The 17,482-nt window shown below is 26.7% G+C and overlaps 1 protein-coding gene across 2 annotated transcripts; it reads left to right on the plus strand.

Moving 5' to 3' along the window:
- The first annotated feature begins 2,059 nt into the window (after positions 1 to 2,059).
- On the plus strand, positions 2,060 to 16,871 carry LOC136968233 (uncharacterized). 2 transcript variants are annotated; one of them, XM_067262211.1, is made up of 5 exons: positions 2,060 to 2,470; positions 2,703 to 3,262; positions 5,193 to 5,480; positions 6,320 to 6,401; positions 16,736 to 16,871. In XM_067262211.1, exons 1-5 carry the CDS (start codon positions 2,468 to 2,470, stop codon positions 16,736 to 16,738), a joined length of 936 nt encoding a protein of 311 aa, XP_067118312.1. In that variant the 5' UTR covers positions 2,060 to 2,467; the 3' UTR covers positions 16,739 to 16,871. The 2 variants fall into 2 exon arrangements, with proteins under 2 accessions (XP_067118312.1, XP_067118311.1); XM_067262210.1 differs by lacking the exon at positions 16,736 to 16,871 and having other exon boundaries at positions 6,320 to 6,653.
- Positions 16,872 to 17,482: the final 611 nt, after the last annotated feature.

Raw genomic sequence — 17,482 nt, forward strand, 5'->3', positions numbered from 1 at the left:
ATTTTTTTTTAAATTGTATTTAATGATTTAATTTTTTAAATGAAGTAATATTTCTATAATAAAATATGTATGTGTATATATAGATTACAACTAAAAATATATATAATATTTTTATTCGACTATTTTATTTATTTTAAAATAAAATTTAAAAAAAAAAATTGAAAAATATATATTAATAATACTGTATTGTGTTTGCTGTACATTGACCGAGATAAACTTCCTCACTATCTTTCAACGTTGTTAAAGTACAGACATCTTGACGTCCTATTTTCCTTAAATAAATTTGTGCACTACACCTGCAAGACTCCGCCTTAAAGTCCTTCACCTGTCCTAGCATCTCTCATTAAAGAACTGTTAACCAAACACTTCCAACCCTATACAGGTGATTAAACATCGTATCTAACAATACGAAAAAATAAAATATATTATAAATTTTATATTTTATTACCATCTGAAGCTTATTTTCTATTTATTTATAATGAAAAAAAAAATCAGGTTTCAGCAGATCAACGAATCTGTACAAGTTTCTCAATTCTGTTTTAAGGTTTCTTGTATTTTATTTATTTATTTATTTTTTTTTTTTTTGATAAATTAGAAAAAAATGAACTTTTTTTAGAAAAAAAATCGTCTGAAATTTTGATTTTAGAAAGAATTTCAAGCGTGAAAAGGCGATAAAGGTGATTTTTTAAACTAGTTTTTATACAATACTCTTCGATTCTATGGGCTTTCTCAATGGTCAGCCATTGAAAGAACCGTGTTTATTGCTGTTGCAGATGATGATGATGAAGAAAACTGATAAATATTTAATTATATACAAATATTTATAAATTTAATAACGTTTTTAGCTTTATAAACTTAATAATAAATTCAAAATTAGTCCATGTTTCAGGTGAATCTAATTTCGAGATCAAGAAGCTTGATATTTAAGTTGAAAGGAGACAAAATAACCTTTACAGTATATTAATTAGCATATTATTAAATTATTCAGTTATCTTATTAATTACATAACTTCACCTAGTTCTAATTAAGGTAAAGAGATCCAACGATACAATACTTTTTTTTATTTTTATAATATACCCTATAAAGATATAATTTAAACTTGATTAATTTATTCTCGATATATATCCCTTAAGTGAATTACATTATACAAATTGAAGTCGTTAACTTTAAAACTGTTTAATATGATTTATAAATTTAATTTTTATTAAAACTTTTATGTAAAAAGATTATGAAATTTCCTTTATTTTAAAATGCTTAAAAGCTTCTGTGATTAAATTTAAAGTTAAAACATGGAGATATTTTTAATTATAATGATTAACAAATAAATAAATAAATAAAATTAACATCTGTAGAATGTTATTTATATTTTTTAAAATAATTTATAATTAAATATATTTAAGAAAATTCAAAAAGTAAAGTCACGTAATCGCCCCAACAGTATCAAATGTCATCAGCTAAGCATAAGTAGCGATGCATTAAGGTTACAACTGCTGCATATTTAGTTTAAAACTGTAAAAAATTATCTAACAGTTTTCTATTCCTATTAAAATACTTATAAAATTTAAAATTTTATGCAAAGAATTTTTCATTTTTTTCATGCAGAAGGGTTTTAATTTTTATGCTTTAACGCCCTTCTACTACATGAAAAATGAGCTGAAAAGTATGGAAATTATGCATATAACATTTATAAAATATATATATATAATTTTGAATAGAATATTGATAATATTTTTTAAGTTTTATCTTCCTGAAAAATCAGTTTAAATTTAATCCATGTCAAATTGTAAATTCGAGGTGATCGCCCTCATAGCTTTCATATAAAATCACTACTTTTTAACACAAATTACGATAGAAAAATAAGTTATATTGTAGTATAAATATATATATTTATATAGATAATTGCATAAATATTACAGTTATGAATACTGTATTGTTATAAAAGAGAGCAGTAAAAAGATTTTTTTATATATTTTTTTTTTTTAATTTAGAATAGAAAAAAAAGTTTCCTTTATCATCAGCGTGTAACCAGAGACCTCATAATAGAAGCAATCCAGCTGAAATCATCTACCAATGAGAGTTCATAGGATAGATGGCGCTCACGTCAACCCGGAAAAGGTGGAATTAGGTCATATCCGGAACAACAGGCGAACTTGTATATGAGGAGGTTAAAAACTATATAGAAGAAGAGTATCGCATCAGAAGTTCATTCGACCAGAAGCGGGGTTGTAATGATTTGATATTAGAAAATGTTTCTCACCACGTTTCCTAGAGCTTGCCTGTGTTTAAACACCGTGGACACCACCTTACGTCACTGCCAGCTGACCGGTTCCAAAAGGTCAAGCAAGAAGAGCGAGGTCGTAGATTCGTCCAGAGGTCAGGAGGTCAATCAGGCGGAGCGTGAAAAAGACAACGAAATTTGGCAGAAAAGGTCGAACAAATCCACCGTACGAAGGTTGAAGTTTGTAAAATGGTAAGATATGAAATTATTTCTGCACGTATTTTAAAAATTAGTAATAATTAATTTAGGATTATTTACTAAATTTGTTCCATTTATTATGGCATTGAACTTTACTGTGAACTACTTTCTTGCTTTAAAAAATATATATATAATTATATAATAAATATGTCTAGTTTAATGTATTCTATAACGTGTAAAATATGTTATGATAATAAAGTAATAATATAATTCATTAATTATTCAGATGTGGTTCCTGTGTTTCCTTCTTACATTTTCGGGATTGAACTGTGACCCTCATTCTGAATTAGTGGCTGATATATATCATAATGCTCCACCGATCATCAAAGCAGCTTTAATTAATGTCGGTCTCGCCCCTCGTAAAAACACCGTGACTTCTGTAGTAATGAAACAACTTCCTTCACCTCCCATACGACTTTCTTCACCTTTGACCCTGTCGAATTTTCGTAAATCGCATCGTTATACTCATAGAAATCTTCGTCCTCACACGTTTCCTAAAGTGTTTATGGGTTCGACTCGTGTACCACCTCAAAGGGTGCAACAGTTGCCACCTCTCTCCCTTCCTCAATTGCCAACCACTTCTTATCCTAGAAGACGTAAACACCCACGCACTACGTACGCATCTAAATATTATCGAGATAATTTTAAACCTTTAACGAGTTCTCCTGAAATGAAAAATGCTCTGGCAATTCAAGAAACGTCTATAGAAAATTTAGTAGTGAGTTTTCGTAATGTCAATTGCAAAGGGGAGAAGAATTGGTGCGAGTTGGATGCCACGTATCCCGAGTAAGTTAGCGATTTTATAACGTTTTTAGAGCTTATTATATATCATTTTTTTTAATATTTTAAAGTGTTTAGAATGGTACAAAACTTATTAATAAGTCATACAAGTCCTTATATTTCAAGTGGAATCCATTTAGTAACGTTCTAAAATTTCGTTTAATTTACTTTAAAATTAAAATTAATCGTTAAATATTTATCATGTTAATACATTTTATACATTAAAAAATTATATTTTTAACTATAATTTTAATGCAGTTTTTTTATGCTAAGAATTATCATTAATTCATGGCTTAAAGAATAATAAATTTCTCTTTTATAAATGAAATCTTTATAGCATTTTAAATTATTTTTAATTATGTAAAATTAAATTTATATATTATTTTCTAATATAAAATATAGCGGTGTAAACCGTAAGATAATTAAAAAATTTCCAGCAATAAAATAATTTTTTTTTCTCTTCGTATTTTAATTTTCTACAGCAGAAATTTCAAAAAAAATATATATATATATATACACACACACACACACACAATGCTTTGTATTGTATGACGAGTAGTGTATTATTACGTAACAATAGTTTTTTTTTTATTATTTCTTTCTTACGAAATTTAAATTTTTAAATTTAAATTTTGTAAATTAATCCGTTACACGTTACATGTGCATTGTCATAACAACAGTTGTCATGACGATATCACAAGCTATGTTGTCATAACAACCAACGGTCAATGAACTTTACTTAGTACAGAATTTAGCCGTTAAGAGGCGCTTCGAGAAATAAAAATATTTGTTTTTCAATTAGGCTAGGAAGGAAATTATATAACCCACTAACATATAGATATATGGAAATGGAATAATGAAATAAATTAGCCTTTTTAAACATGCCCGTGACTTGTTCAGCCCAATTTTATATGGGATATTATTAATTTTTCTCCAGGTGCATTCAAATGATATCTAAACACGTGTGACCTTCATTAATGATCGTTTTAGTTTTTGAAGGACGTAGTCTAGGTCAAGTAAGTTACTCGAGGCGATCGTCCCGGTTATGTATGGTTTATTATCATTTTTTTTTTTTTTTTTTTGGTCGCAGACTATGTCACGATTAATGTTTATAAATAAATTATATTTTAACCTATCAAAAAGACATAAAATGTAGCAGACATTTCATTTTTTTATAAAGATTATTTTGATTTTTATAAAAACAAAGATTGAGATTCGTTAATAACACGTCAGTAACCTCTTAGTTATGTTATTTATCTGGCTTTAGAAGCGTAGACTGTCGCGTCGCGTCGCGTCGTATCGCGAGTTTACTAAAATGAAGCGCTGTTAAAACTAGTTTTTAATGTATTTTACTCGTGAATTATAAAGTGCTTAAACTTTTCTATAGTTGTAATAAGAATTGCAAATCGAGTTTGGGGGTTATCTGCAGAGTACAATTCGACGCGACTTCGCGCGCGACGAATGCAATCGCTTTCGTTATCTCTATTACAAGTTATAAAGTTTATCTTTAATGCTGAATGTTTAATTTATTTATCCTTTCTTTTAAAGTGTACAGGATTTTAAGATAATTTATATATTTCTTTAGCGGATTTAATAAAAACAAGGTAATAATTCATACACAAAGTGACCGCGATGCGATCAGTAGCGAACACAAAAAAAATATCGAATTATTACAGTATAACTTTCTGAAAAATTATAAATTACTAAAAATTTTGTAATAGTAATTAAATAATAAATCTTATTATTATTAATTTTATGAAAATATTAACAGCTGTATTTCATTGTCGCAATCGCTTTGTATTCCTTTGTAGATGTATAGAGGTTTCACGCTTGAAATAATCATTTTTTAAATATATTTTTTTCGATTAAAACTAAAGTTAACTTTTATATATTTTCTTAGATTAACCATGAAATAATTCTATTTTTTTTTTTACAGAGAAGATGTTGGAAAAATCGTTAAACTTTGCGAATCGTATTTGGACAAGATGTATGCTCCAATGCCATTAATCGTACCGACATCTTTCGATATGAAAAGAAAAGAAGATAATTTCTCATCTATAGATTTAAATTCTCGATTATCTGGACAGAATTACTGGAAAAGTTCGTTATGTCACGCCGAAAAACGATATTTTCGTCCCAGTTACGCTCGTGATATTAATGGACGTTGGCAGATTGTACTTCAATCATCGAAATATCCGCAGAGGATATCTTTAGAACTGTGCAAGTAAGGACCTCACCTAATGGTGATTTATTATAATAAATTGATGATTTAGCCAGGTTAAATCGCTCTAACCTATTTTGTTAGCATGACACTCCCTTTTTAATTCCTAGATATCATGAGCGTATCATTACTTTCAAGATGCGCGTTGAAGAAATTGAAATTTTCAAAAAATTTAAACAAATTAAATGGTTAAAATGTATGGAAACAATTAAGTATGATCTTATGATATACTTTCTTCAATTACTATTCAAGTAATCTTTAAATATATATATATTTTTTTTTTTTTTAAATTGATTTTTGTGTGAGCAAAAGTAGAAAAATCCGAGAAGAATTTAAATGGCGTATTGAAGGAAAAAAAAATACTTTTATCTTTCGTAAAGAGGTCAGGAATAAAAAAAAAATAATAATACTTTGTGCCAAACTGTTACGTCGAACAGAAGAAGGTTGTGTCACGTTTCGACACAAATCGTGACATAACATCGTGTCCACAGATGTCGATGACAACTACGACGTCACTCTGACATGTTTTGGGATTTTTCTACAGAAATACCTGTTGCAATTATGTAAACAATGAAATATAAAATAGAAAATACGCAAGGAACACATCTAAAAAATTTAAATTAAAATACATAACATCAGAAAAAAAAACTTAGCCTTATTTATATTATACTATTTATAGACGAATTGTTATCGATTTATTAACGTTTTACATTAACTCTTAACATGTTTTAGCACTTAATTTTTTTTTTCTGGAAGTTATAATTTAATAAATGCAAATATAATATCGATGTGTGTTTAATTTTAGATTAACTTTTTTTGTTTTTTAAATTTCATTCTTGCAGGAACGAAGGGAATAGGTGCAACAAAATGGCCGACTGTATTATTAATTCACGATGCGTGCAAAAGTATAGTTATCAGATGTTGGTCAGTATAGATCCTAAGAAGCCAAATACATGCCCTTCTATGAGATTATACAGTTTCCCTACTGCTTGCGTTTGTTTAACAGACTATACTGTATCTAATCTATGATGCTGCAATACTCTAACAAGACATGGGAAGATTATCACCTATACTTTTTGTTATAAATTTATAAAATTAATTAAATAATCACTGTAAATTAGGCTTTATAATCCGGCATATAGAATAATTGATATTGAATTTTTGAATGTGTGTATATATATAATATATATATATATATGGGGTGGACCAAAAGTCGGTATCGGTTAACCATTATAAAAACGAAATTGCTATCCTTTATTATATACAAAATTTACAATAATTGTTCGAGATGAGCCTTTTTCTTGATTAATATACAAATTACATTATAATATTTATAAATTTTTTATGTCTTATTCGCCTGTTTCGGGTTAACTGACTAGGGCCACCTTATACAATTACTGAAAGTTTCAATTAAAAATTACTTAAATTAAAACTTTGATTTAAAAAAAGCATATAAAAATATTCAAAAAATTATTTAAAAACATAAATAAATATATATTATTATTATTAGTTATTAAAATTTAAATTTTTTTACTGCATTATATTAATTAATATTAAATTTTAAGCATAACATTTAATATTTTATAAAAAACTATTTGTTTAAAAAATAAATATAAGCCACTTTTTTCTAATTAAAAACTTTTAAACAAATTCTAAAAAGTATTATTCATTAATTAACATTTTATAAATTTAAAAAGATTTATTTTAAAAATGAATTTTTTTAAATAAAAAAAAAATTATATCTGATTCTTCAGAGATATTTTTAAAAAATAATTCATAAAGATATTATTTAATTTAATTTTTTAAAGTCATTTTAATGAAAAAATATAATTAAGTCATCATTATTAATTTTAATATATTTATAATTATTATTATTATTATTATTATTATTATTATTATTATTAAAAATATATTTGCTCAAATTTATTATATATATATAAATAGATAAATATTTGTTTTATTATATCACTAATTTTGTACATTTAAATATTATAAAATATGTTCAAATATTAATTTATACATAATATTTATTAACTTCATTTTATATGTCAAGTTTTTAAAGCAATTTATATTCTTATTGTGTATTTCATATTTGTTTATAACAAAAGACAAACTGATGTGTATAAAAAAATTTTTTTTAAGTTTTCTTTTTTTATATGTACAATTTTATTTTTTATATAGGGATTAAAGTTCTTTCAAACAATTGAAAATTGTATATTTATTTATTTAGTTAATTTCTTTTAAATTTATTAATTTTTTAAAAAATTTTTGCACAGTTTTAAAGATTGCTTTTTTGCTTTAAAAATTTTGCAAAAAAATTAGTTTTTTGCAAGATTTTTACAATTTTTAAGGAATTCTTTTGCAAGATTTTTACAATTTTCAAGGAATTGGCTTTTTACTTGAGTGTATTGGCTTAGACATGTTAGAATTGACAAACATCAAAAGTTTCACATGATGTCTTTTGGAAAATGGATGTATGTTAATAGATTATCTTTGATTTTGATTTTGTATTTATTAATTATGGCCGGGATATAGACAAATCCAGGGCCGTTGTCCCGTTCGCCACAACAAATTGGTCGGGCTGATATGCAAAGAAGGGGGCGCGGCAGGCCACGCAAGGATAATTCCAAAACATTCGATAGAGATAGTCAATTAGAAGCGTTACTAGGTGAAGAATACTATCAAGCTAAGCAAGAATATTATAAACATGACTTTACTGATGTGAGAAATGCCAAAATACAGGACTATTTTGAAACGATTCGAGAAACGGAATTACAAGTGGCAGAAGTGCCCTCAATACTCCTTGAAATCAATATATGAGTTAATACAAGAAAAATTTACACAACTAAATACAGAACTTTAAACAATCAATTCAGAAGTCAACTTATTGAAAGAAGCAAATAGAATAAGTCAAGGCGAAAACCATGAAAATCATGCAAAAGTTAGAATAAATGGATGTAATTACCAAGAAAAATTGCCAGATTAAAGGTATGTTAGAATTCGAAATTGACCAATTAGTCAACGAAGAAACTAACAAAAAGATTATAATTATAAATGGTTAAATTTACCTATGGTAGTCAAAATGGCGGCTCGTCTCTGATTCCAGCAAATAGAAGAAAGGAAACAGTGGGGACGCACGTTCTAACCTAACCTAACCTATTCTAATAATTTGATTAGTAATAATTATGGTAATTTATTAGAATAGATTAGGTTAGGTTAGAACGTGCGTCCCTACTGTTTCCTTTCTTCTGTTTGCTGGAATCAGAGACGAGCCGCCATTTTGACTACCATAGATAAATTTAACCATATAAATTACCCGTTCAAATCTACAGAGTATCTAACCGAAATATAACAATTTATTAACACAGATTTGGGTATATCAAATAACCATATAGAAAGTTTAATCGAGATAACAACCAGTAAACTTAAACCAATCGTGAAAATCATACTAGGCTCCGTATATGTTAGAAATTCCATTCTTAAAGAATTCTGGGCAAAGAAAGCTAATTTTAATACAGAAGAAAAACGAAAAATGATATTTACGGCGAATTTATGTAAGAGATCGAGGATAAGAAAGAAAAGATTACACACAATAGCCCAACAAGAAAAGACCAAAGGAAACAAAATAAGAATAAGAGATGATTACTATATTAGTGGAGAGAATATTTTTACATATGATCTCAATTTAGATAAGATGATTCAAATAAAAGTTCTTTTTAGAAGTAAATTAAATAAACCTTTGACTACGTACTCAAAAACACCTAATGATATTAGGAATTTTCTCAAGTCACACAATAAAAATAGAAGACTGCCAGAAGTAGATACAATCAAAAATGTAGTACACAAAACCAGATAGGTACTAATATTGATTCAATCATACCTTCCAATCTAGGACTATCAACAAATCGCCTAGGTGCCAAAGTTCTAATAAGTTTTTCGAATATCCAAGGACTTCAAGGAAAAATATATAAAGATACCCTACGACAACATATAGAAACTAATTCACTCATTGGCTTATCAGAAACCTGGTTAACAAATTTGAAAACAGAAGATAGGGGATATTTAGAACGGCAATTCATAGTAATAGAAAGAAAAGCACAGAGATCTAATAAGTTTGGTCGCCCTTCTGGAAGTTTATTACTATTAATAAAAAGACACCTTGGTGAGCTAAAATTATACAAAATAGATGTCAATTATATATTTGTACAAATTGAACTCAGGCAGTGTTATAGATCAGTTTGGGATGAATCACGTTTAGGTGTCATTCTCATATATTTCTCACTAGCTACAGATAAAAAAAACAACTAAATTATATGAAATCCAAAATATTATGGTCCAGAAACTGAATATAATTAACTTTTGGATTATGAGTGGAGATAATGCCCGAATAGGTGAAGAAATGGATACAAAATATAAAAGTGACAACATGATGAATAATGTTAGAGTATCCAAAGATAAAAAAACTAACATAGAAGGAAGGTTACTACTTGAATTTGTACAAAATAATGCTTTATATATTTTGAATTGCAGGTTATACGGTGACTGTCCTGCTGAATATACCTTTATATCCCATTCTGGTAAGTTCATAATTGACTATATTATCTGCTCCGATTCTATTTTAGATCACGCCAAAAAGTTAAATGTTTTAAATAATGACGAATCTGATCATTTCTCGGTACAGTTGGAACTACGTGGAAAAACAGATAGAGAAAATGAGTTACATAATTGCGCAAAAAGTCAAAATCAAAGTAAAGGGAGTAGTCGACGATTTAATAAACAGAAATTTATGGAAGATATCGATAATAAGTAAAAGCTAGAGTACAATAATACACCTATAGTAAACTATGACAATTTACTGAGACTAATTTATTCGTATCGTTATAAAAGTCAGGTATAATTCCCAAAAATTGGAATATAATAATTTTCCGCATGATATTTTAAAAAGGTGAAAGAAATCTGCCTGTCAACTACCGGCCTATTTGCCCTCCTATCTGGCGTTTCGTAAGCTGTTTACATCAGTGTTATTGTTAAAGTTTTCCGACTGGATAGATAGAAACAACTGTAGAAATAATACGCAATTTGCGTTTATTAAGAGTGGAGGTACCCAAACGGCTCTTTTCACATTAATTGCGTTGGTCCAACTGCAACTATATAAGAAGAGAGACAAAGTTTTTGCACTATTTCTGGACATAGAAAAAGCATTCGATTCGGTGGTAATTATAGCATTACAAAGAAAGTTGACAAAATATCATGCTGATCCTTATTTAGTGAGAATAATAGGAAAGTTATTTGGCCGATATAGTTAAACAAGACATCAGGGAGTGACCATTGTTGGACATAGAGAGAGGTTTACTATAAGGCGATCTCTGATTTCCACATCTTTTTAATTTCTTTACGTTTGATTTAAACGAATGTTTTGAACGGGATGATGATGGCTTTACCATTGATAGGCAAATTATCCGCTCAATATCATACTCTGACGATGATGTGATAGTAGCGCCGACAGCTGCAGCTCTTCGTAGAAAGATTAAATCTGTGCACGATTATTTCGATAAATCAAAACTGAAAATTAATCCAACTAAATCATCAATAATTATATTTCGGAATGGGTCCAGACTCCCGAACAAATCTACTTCGTTTTACCTAAATAACGAGCAACTTACAATAGTACAAGAAACGAAATTTTTGGGAATAATTCTGACTAACTTTATCTTTCGAAAAGTATATGCCTCACCAATATGGAGTCTCGCAAGTTATAAAAAATTCGATATAATCGAAAACAAATTCGTCCGTAAAATCTTTACACTACAATACAATATCCCGGGATATGCACTCAGATTAGAACTTAAAAAATTTAAACTTAACCAAATGATAAGTATTGTTAATAATTATGGTGTTTCTTTAGGACTACTTTTGGAAAAATCCGAAATTAGTAATCTAATTATATTCCAATTAATCCAAAGTACTCTAGAAGTTTCATTTCACAAGACATTGAAGAAATGCATAACCGGAAAAAACCGGAATGGTATGGTATTATCCTCGAATATCCATGTAATAACAATTATAGGCTAACAAACATACCGTTTGTAATTAAAAAAATTTTTTATTCAACTCAGACTAAACAAAGAAATGATCATGCTAAATAACAAAATTATGAATTTTCTAGATCTCACTGCTTAAGATGTAATGAAATATTAACTAAATTTCACATGTTGTGTGAGTGCAAGGAGGGTCAAGAATTAAAAATTAAAATGGATCTGAGTCAGATAAATTCAGGGAGAAAAATTAAATGTATCGATTTTTTCATTTAGCAAATACTGGTACGATATACAAATTGTACAATTTTGCAAAAAAAATTTTGTAATTATTGTTTTAACTAAAGGATAATTAACTTTGATATATAAAGAAAACGTTTATCACATGTATAAAGGTTACACAAATCCACTGTCTATTGTGTTGATAAAATGTATTTCTAATCCAATCTCCCGTAATTATAGCTCCCGATATAACAGGCTACGGCCTATTATGAATAAAAATAACTTAAAATTGAAAAATTTTTTAAGGAATTTTTTTGCAAGATTTTTACAATTTTTAAGGAAATTTTTTGCAAGATTTTTACAATTTTTAAGGAATATTTTTGCAAGATTTTTACAATTTTTAAGGAAATTTTTTGCAAGATTTTTACAATTTTTAAGGAATTTTTTTGCAAGATTTTTACAATTTTTAAGGAATTTTTTTGCAAGATTTTTACAATTTTTAAGGAATTTTTTTGCAAGATTTTTACAATTTTTAAGGAATTTTTTTGCAAGATTTTTACAATTTTTAAGGAATTTTTTTGCAAGATTTTTACAATTTTTAAGGAATTTTTTTGCAAGATTTTTACAATTTTTAAGGAATTTTTTTGCAAGATTTTTACAATTTTTAAGGAAATTTTTTGCAAGATTTTTACAATTTTTAAGGAATATTTTTGCAAGATTTTTACAATTTTTAAGGAAATTTTTTGCAAGATTTTTACAATTTTTAAGGAATTTTTTTGCAAGATTTTTACAATTTTTAAGGAAATTTTTTGCAAGATTTTTACAATTTTTAAGGAATTTTTTTGCAAGATTTTTACAATTTTTAAGGAATTTTTTTGCAAGATTTTTACAATTTTTAAGGAATTTTTTTGCAAGATTTTTACAATTTTTAAGGAATTTTTTTGCAAGATTTTTACAATTTTTAAGGAATTTTTTTGCAAGATTTTTACAATTTTTAAGGAATTTTTTTGCAAGATTTTTACAATTTTTAAGGAATTTTTTTGCAAGATTTTTACAATTTTTAAGGAATTTTTTTGCAAGATTTTTACAATTTTTAAGGAATTTTTTTGCAAGATTTTTACAATTTTTAAGGAAATTTTTTGCAAGATTTTTACAATTTTTAAGGAATTTTTTTGCAAGATTTTTACAATTTTTAAGGAATTGTTGCAAAATTTTTACATTTAAGGAATTTTTTTCACTTTAAAAACTTATTTTTGCAGGTTTTTTTTAAATTTTTAAACTTTTGCTAAAAACTTAAATCTGTTTGTTTTTTAATTTATATTTTATTTAAACAATAGCATTATTTAAAAAGTTTAAAATGTTACTGAAGTTGTTGTACTTCAAATTTATTTTTAATCCGAAAACAAATCAACAAAAATAAATCTTTAGATTTGAAGAAAAATTAAAAGACGAAAAAATTAATTCTTAGAATTTTAATTAAAAAATTTTAATTGCTTTGTTAAAAAAAATTATTTATTTATTTATTTATTTATTTTTCAAAGCCTGATTTGATTTAAAAAAATAATTTATTTATAATATTGAAAAAGTTAATTTTTTAAACTGTTTAAATTTGTATTAAAGTATTACTTTATTTAAAGATTTGTTTAAAAGTTGTTTCAATTCTTTCTAAATTTACAGAAAAAAAATATATATATATATATATATATATTTTATTTTGTATTTTTAGATTATAAATAAAAAATTTTTATTTAAATTTTTAATATTTATAATAACGTAATTCTTTATTAACATATAAATGGGGTTTTTCTCCTGTTATATTTGATGTTGCTAGAATTGTTTGGAGTAGAATAGAGGTTTTATAAATTAGAGGAACCAAACTCACATAACGTGTTTTAACGAATATCGGTTGTAAGGAAGTCTGACAACTTCCCTCAATCAACAGGAATTTTCCTTTAATTAATTAATACCTACCCACAATTTAGTCTTATTTGTGCGTAGACTTTCTCCATATCAAGTCTAACCCCTCATACATATCATCATTTTCTATTATATTGAAATGAAATTCATTAATTAATACTTTTCTTTAAAAAAATAATAATAATTAAAAGAAAATTTGCATATAAATAACTTTATTTTAAATGATTCTAATTAGGTATTCATTAATGGATATCGAAGGATCAACTTAAATTCTTGCTTATTTTTTATTTATTTATTTTTTTTCAATTATTTTCATTAAAAATAAAATATAAAATTATTTTCTTTTATTTTATTATTTAATATATATAAAAATTTTTAAAATATTTCCAAATTTATTTAAATTAATTAGAAATTGTTTAAGTAATTTGTCAGATATATTTTCCTTTCATTAAAAGATCCATATTTATATATATATATTTTTTTAGATTAATTCTTTATAAAACAAATATAATACAAAATCTCTCGCTATGAATGATAAAATTACAAATGCTTTTTGATAAAAAATTTATTTATTTATTTATTTTTTTTAATTAAAAGCGAAATACATTACGACTGTGGATGTATATTTAATGAGATTTTCGTGTAATTATGTAATGCATATTTTATTTATTTTTTATGTAATAATTCTGTGGATTTTGAGAATGAAGTATACCACAATTCAAGCATTTTTGTATTGTATTTATAGTAGACAATATTTCTTGGTTTGATTTATTTTCGTGGGATAAGGCAAATGCATTGTGTGATCTATCTGCCACGGGAGATGCAAGGACGTTCTATGCGAAACGGGACCCTATTTAGGCATTAGACGTGTGAAGATATGGAAAACCTTCTCCTATTTGGGCTAAAATTTGAAATAATCGTAGACCTATAAATTCCTACTTTCTCTGCCTGTCTGTCCTCCCTTGATCTCGAGAACGGTATTAGATAGATGAAAGTTAAGACCACATGTGGAAGGCTTTGGAGCAGAAGGCCCGATTAACTAGATACATGACCGGCACGATTTCATTGTTTACAAGAAAAGTATGGTGTACAGGTGCAAGACACTATTAAACTTAATTGCATTGTGACGAAGTTGCAATAAACAATTGCACATCAGGTGTTAGACGTGTGAAAATATGGGAAACTGGACCCTATTTAGGTGTTAGACATGTGAAAAAACTCTGAAAACTCTACCTGATTAGTGTTCAGTAGTTCAATATTGGATCCACTCGGCCAGTGGATCCAATATTATATTGACTTTTGTATATCTCTAGTGATGTGATTAGTGTTCAAACATTAGACATTTTTGAGGAAAAATGGATCATTATCAAAATTGTATGTATATTTTTCGAGCAAAATGGATAACTATTAAAATAATGGATGTATTTTTGGATAAACTGGAGCACTGGCAACACTTTCAGAATGAAACGGACGACTGTTTAAAAATTGGATACAGTTCGGGATTAAGATAGATCCCTGATAAAAATGTGGATGTATTGCTCTTGAGTTAAAATAAATCACTAGTGATATATTGAATACGGTATACTTTTTGAGATAAAATGGATCATTATTTAAATAATGGTACGTTTTAGGTGTTAAAATGGATTACTTTGATTTATCATTGAATGTATTTTAGGGAAAAAATGAACCCAGATTCAATATGTATTTTTGGATATATCGATTACTATTGTAACATTTAATGTAATTTTTAGTATCAAATGAAGCATCAACTCAATAATTAAATTTCTGGAAAGAATGGATCGCCAGTATTCAAACGATAGACATATTTTTTAGAGTAAAATGAATCACTGTTCAACTATTGGATAACTTTCTGAATGAGATTTATCATTATTAAGTGTGCATCTTTATGGAAAGCTTGACAAATTATCCTTTTATTTCAGTATTAAATTGCTATATTTTCATTAAAAATCATTATAATATTAATGTTAAATGTTTAAATTTCCTCCATAATATAAATTTATTAAGGGGAGTAGAGTCTGATCAAGGATCTGGTTGAAGGGAGGGGATGAGAAAGAAGATAAAAGGTCCCTTTAGGGAACTGAGAAGATGGGATAAATCAAAGAGTATAAAAATATCATTAGAGATTTAATATAAAATTTAAAAAATTATGAACAAAACATTCTTTATCTTAACATAAACATGAATTAAAATGTTTATTTTTAATTAATATTATTTACTTTTAATCATAGATATTAAAATAATATATAATTTAAACTTTTATTAGGAAGATTTTTATTTGTTTACATTTATAATGAAAATATAATTTTTAATATAATAGAACACAAAATTTAAAATTATTTTAAAACATAATATGTAAAAATAATAAAATTTTGGATGAAATACGTATAAAAGTTTTATAAAATTTATTTACCTTAATACTGTATTTTAAGGATAAAAAAATTACGGTCGAATCTATAATAAAGCCACCTGTAAACGACGGACATTCTTCGGAAATGTTTTTTTTTTTTTTTTTTAAATGCATACAAAATAACCTTCAAACAACGGCCACTTTTTATGTTTCCATCAGCAGCCGTTGTTCAGGCATTGTTCCAACAACGGCCGTTGACGGAAGCATAAAAAAATGGCTATTGTTTGGAAGTGGCCGTAGTTTGGAGGTTATTTTATATTAATTTTTGTTCAAAGTTCCTGAAAAAAATGGCGTCGTTTAGAGGTGGCTATTATTAAAAGTCTAACTGTATTTTAAATTAAAATATATGTAGTAAAATCTGTCAAAGCGGAATCGTTCGATATAACCGGTTTGACTGGTGTCCGTTTTGAACAGGTTTTTTTTCTAACACAGAAAATCGCTCCGTTTCGAATAATTTTTTCTGTTTAGCCAGGTTTCCCCTTTTGGGCTCCGTTTTTGACAGGTTTTACTGTAATGCCGCTGTATTAATTAATGAAAAAAATAAATAGAATTGTCTAAAATATATCTAAAAGAATATATTTTTACACTGAAATATTGAAGATATTGATTAAAATATATCTAGGACAGATGTTTTTAACAAAAATTGTATGTAATAGTGAAAGAATAACATCGAGATCTAAATTGAAGTGTATGTAATTCTTCAAGAAAATGGAGTACTACAGAATGCCCTGGAAATAATGAAATTTTCATCAATGTAATAGCATTAAATTGAGAAAAGTTTGATAAATAAAAAGCTTCTGACATTGGTAAATGGCTTTTGTTTAACCACTTTTCTTTTTTTTGTTTTTGGTCTCTCTGATTCTCTTCGCAAATGTTTTTCAACGTAGATTTCTTGATTATTTCAACGTTAAGTAAAAATTGGGAAATTACTATTCCACTAATGATTAGAATTTTTATTTTACCGTGGAAAATAAAATCTAAAAAGTTCGTTTTATAATTTAAACGCCACGTAAAGACTGAAATTGGATTAGATTTCGTAGATTATGGCATCGAAACACACAAGCAATCTGCCAAGGATGGATTTTATGTGGGAAACTGGCCCCTATTTAATTGTTGAATAGGTGAAGAAAATACAGAAAATCACATTGGTTGGGTGCGAATCCACGACTAGTTTTTCAGTGGTTCGGCCACTCGAATCACCGGTAGGTTAGCATTAAAATTCTATTGCTCCAATAAAAAACCTCCAAGTTTTTTATTGGAGCAATAGAAATTCTTATTATTTCAATGCAAAGAAAAAATATTGGAAATTATTATTTTTTCAACTCCAAGTTAAATATTCAAAATATTATTATTCTAACATCGAAAAAATAGTCGAGAAAGCTCTTTGTTATCTCTATATTGAG

This window comes from Centruroides vittatus, unplaced genomic scaffold (genome assembly GCF_030686945.1).
Source record: "Centruroides vittatus isolate TY-2023 unplaced genomic scaffold, ASM3068694v2 contig_1416, whole genome shotgun sequence".
NCBI classification, from domain to species: Eukaryota; Metazoa; Arthropoda; class Arachnida; order Scorpiones; family Buthidae; genus Centruroides; species Centruroides vittatus.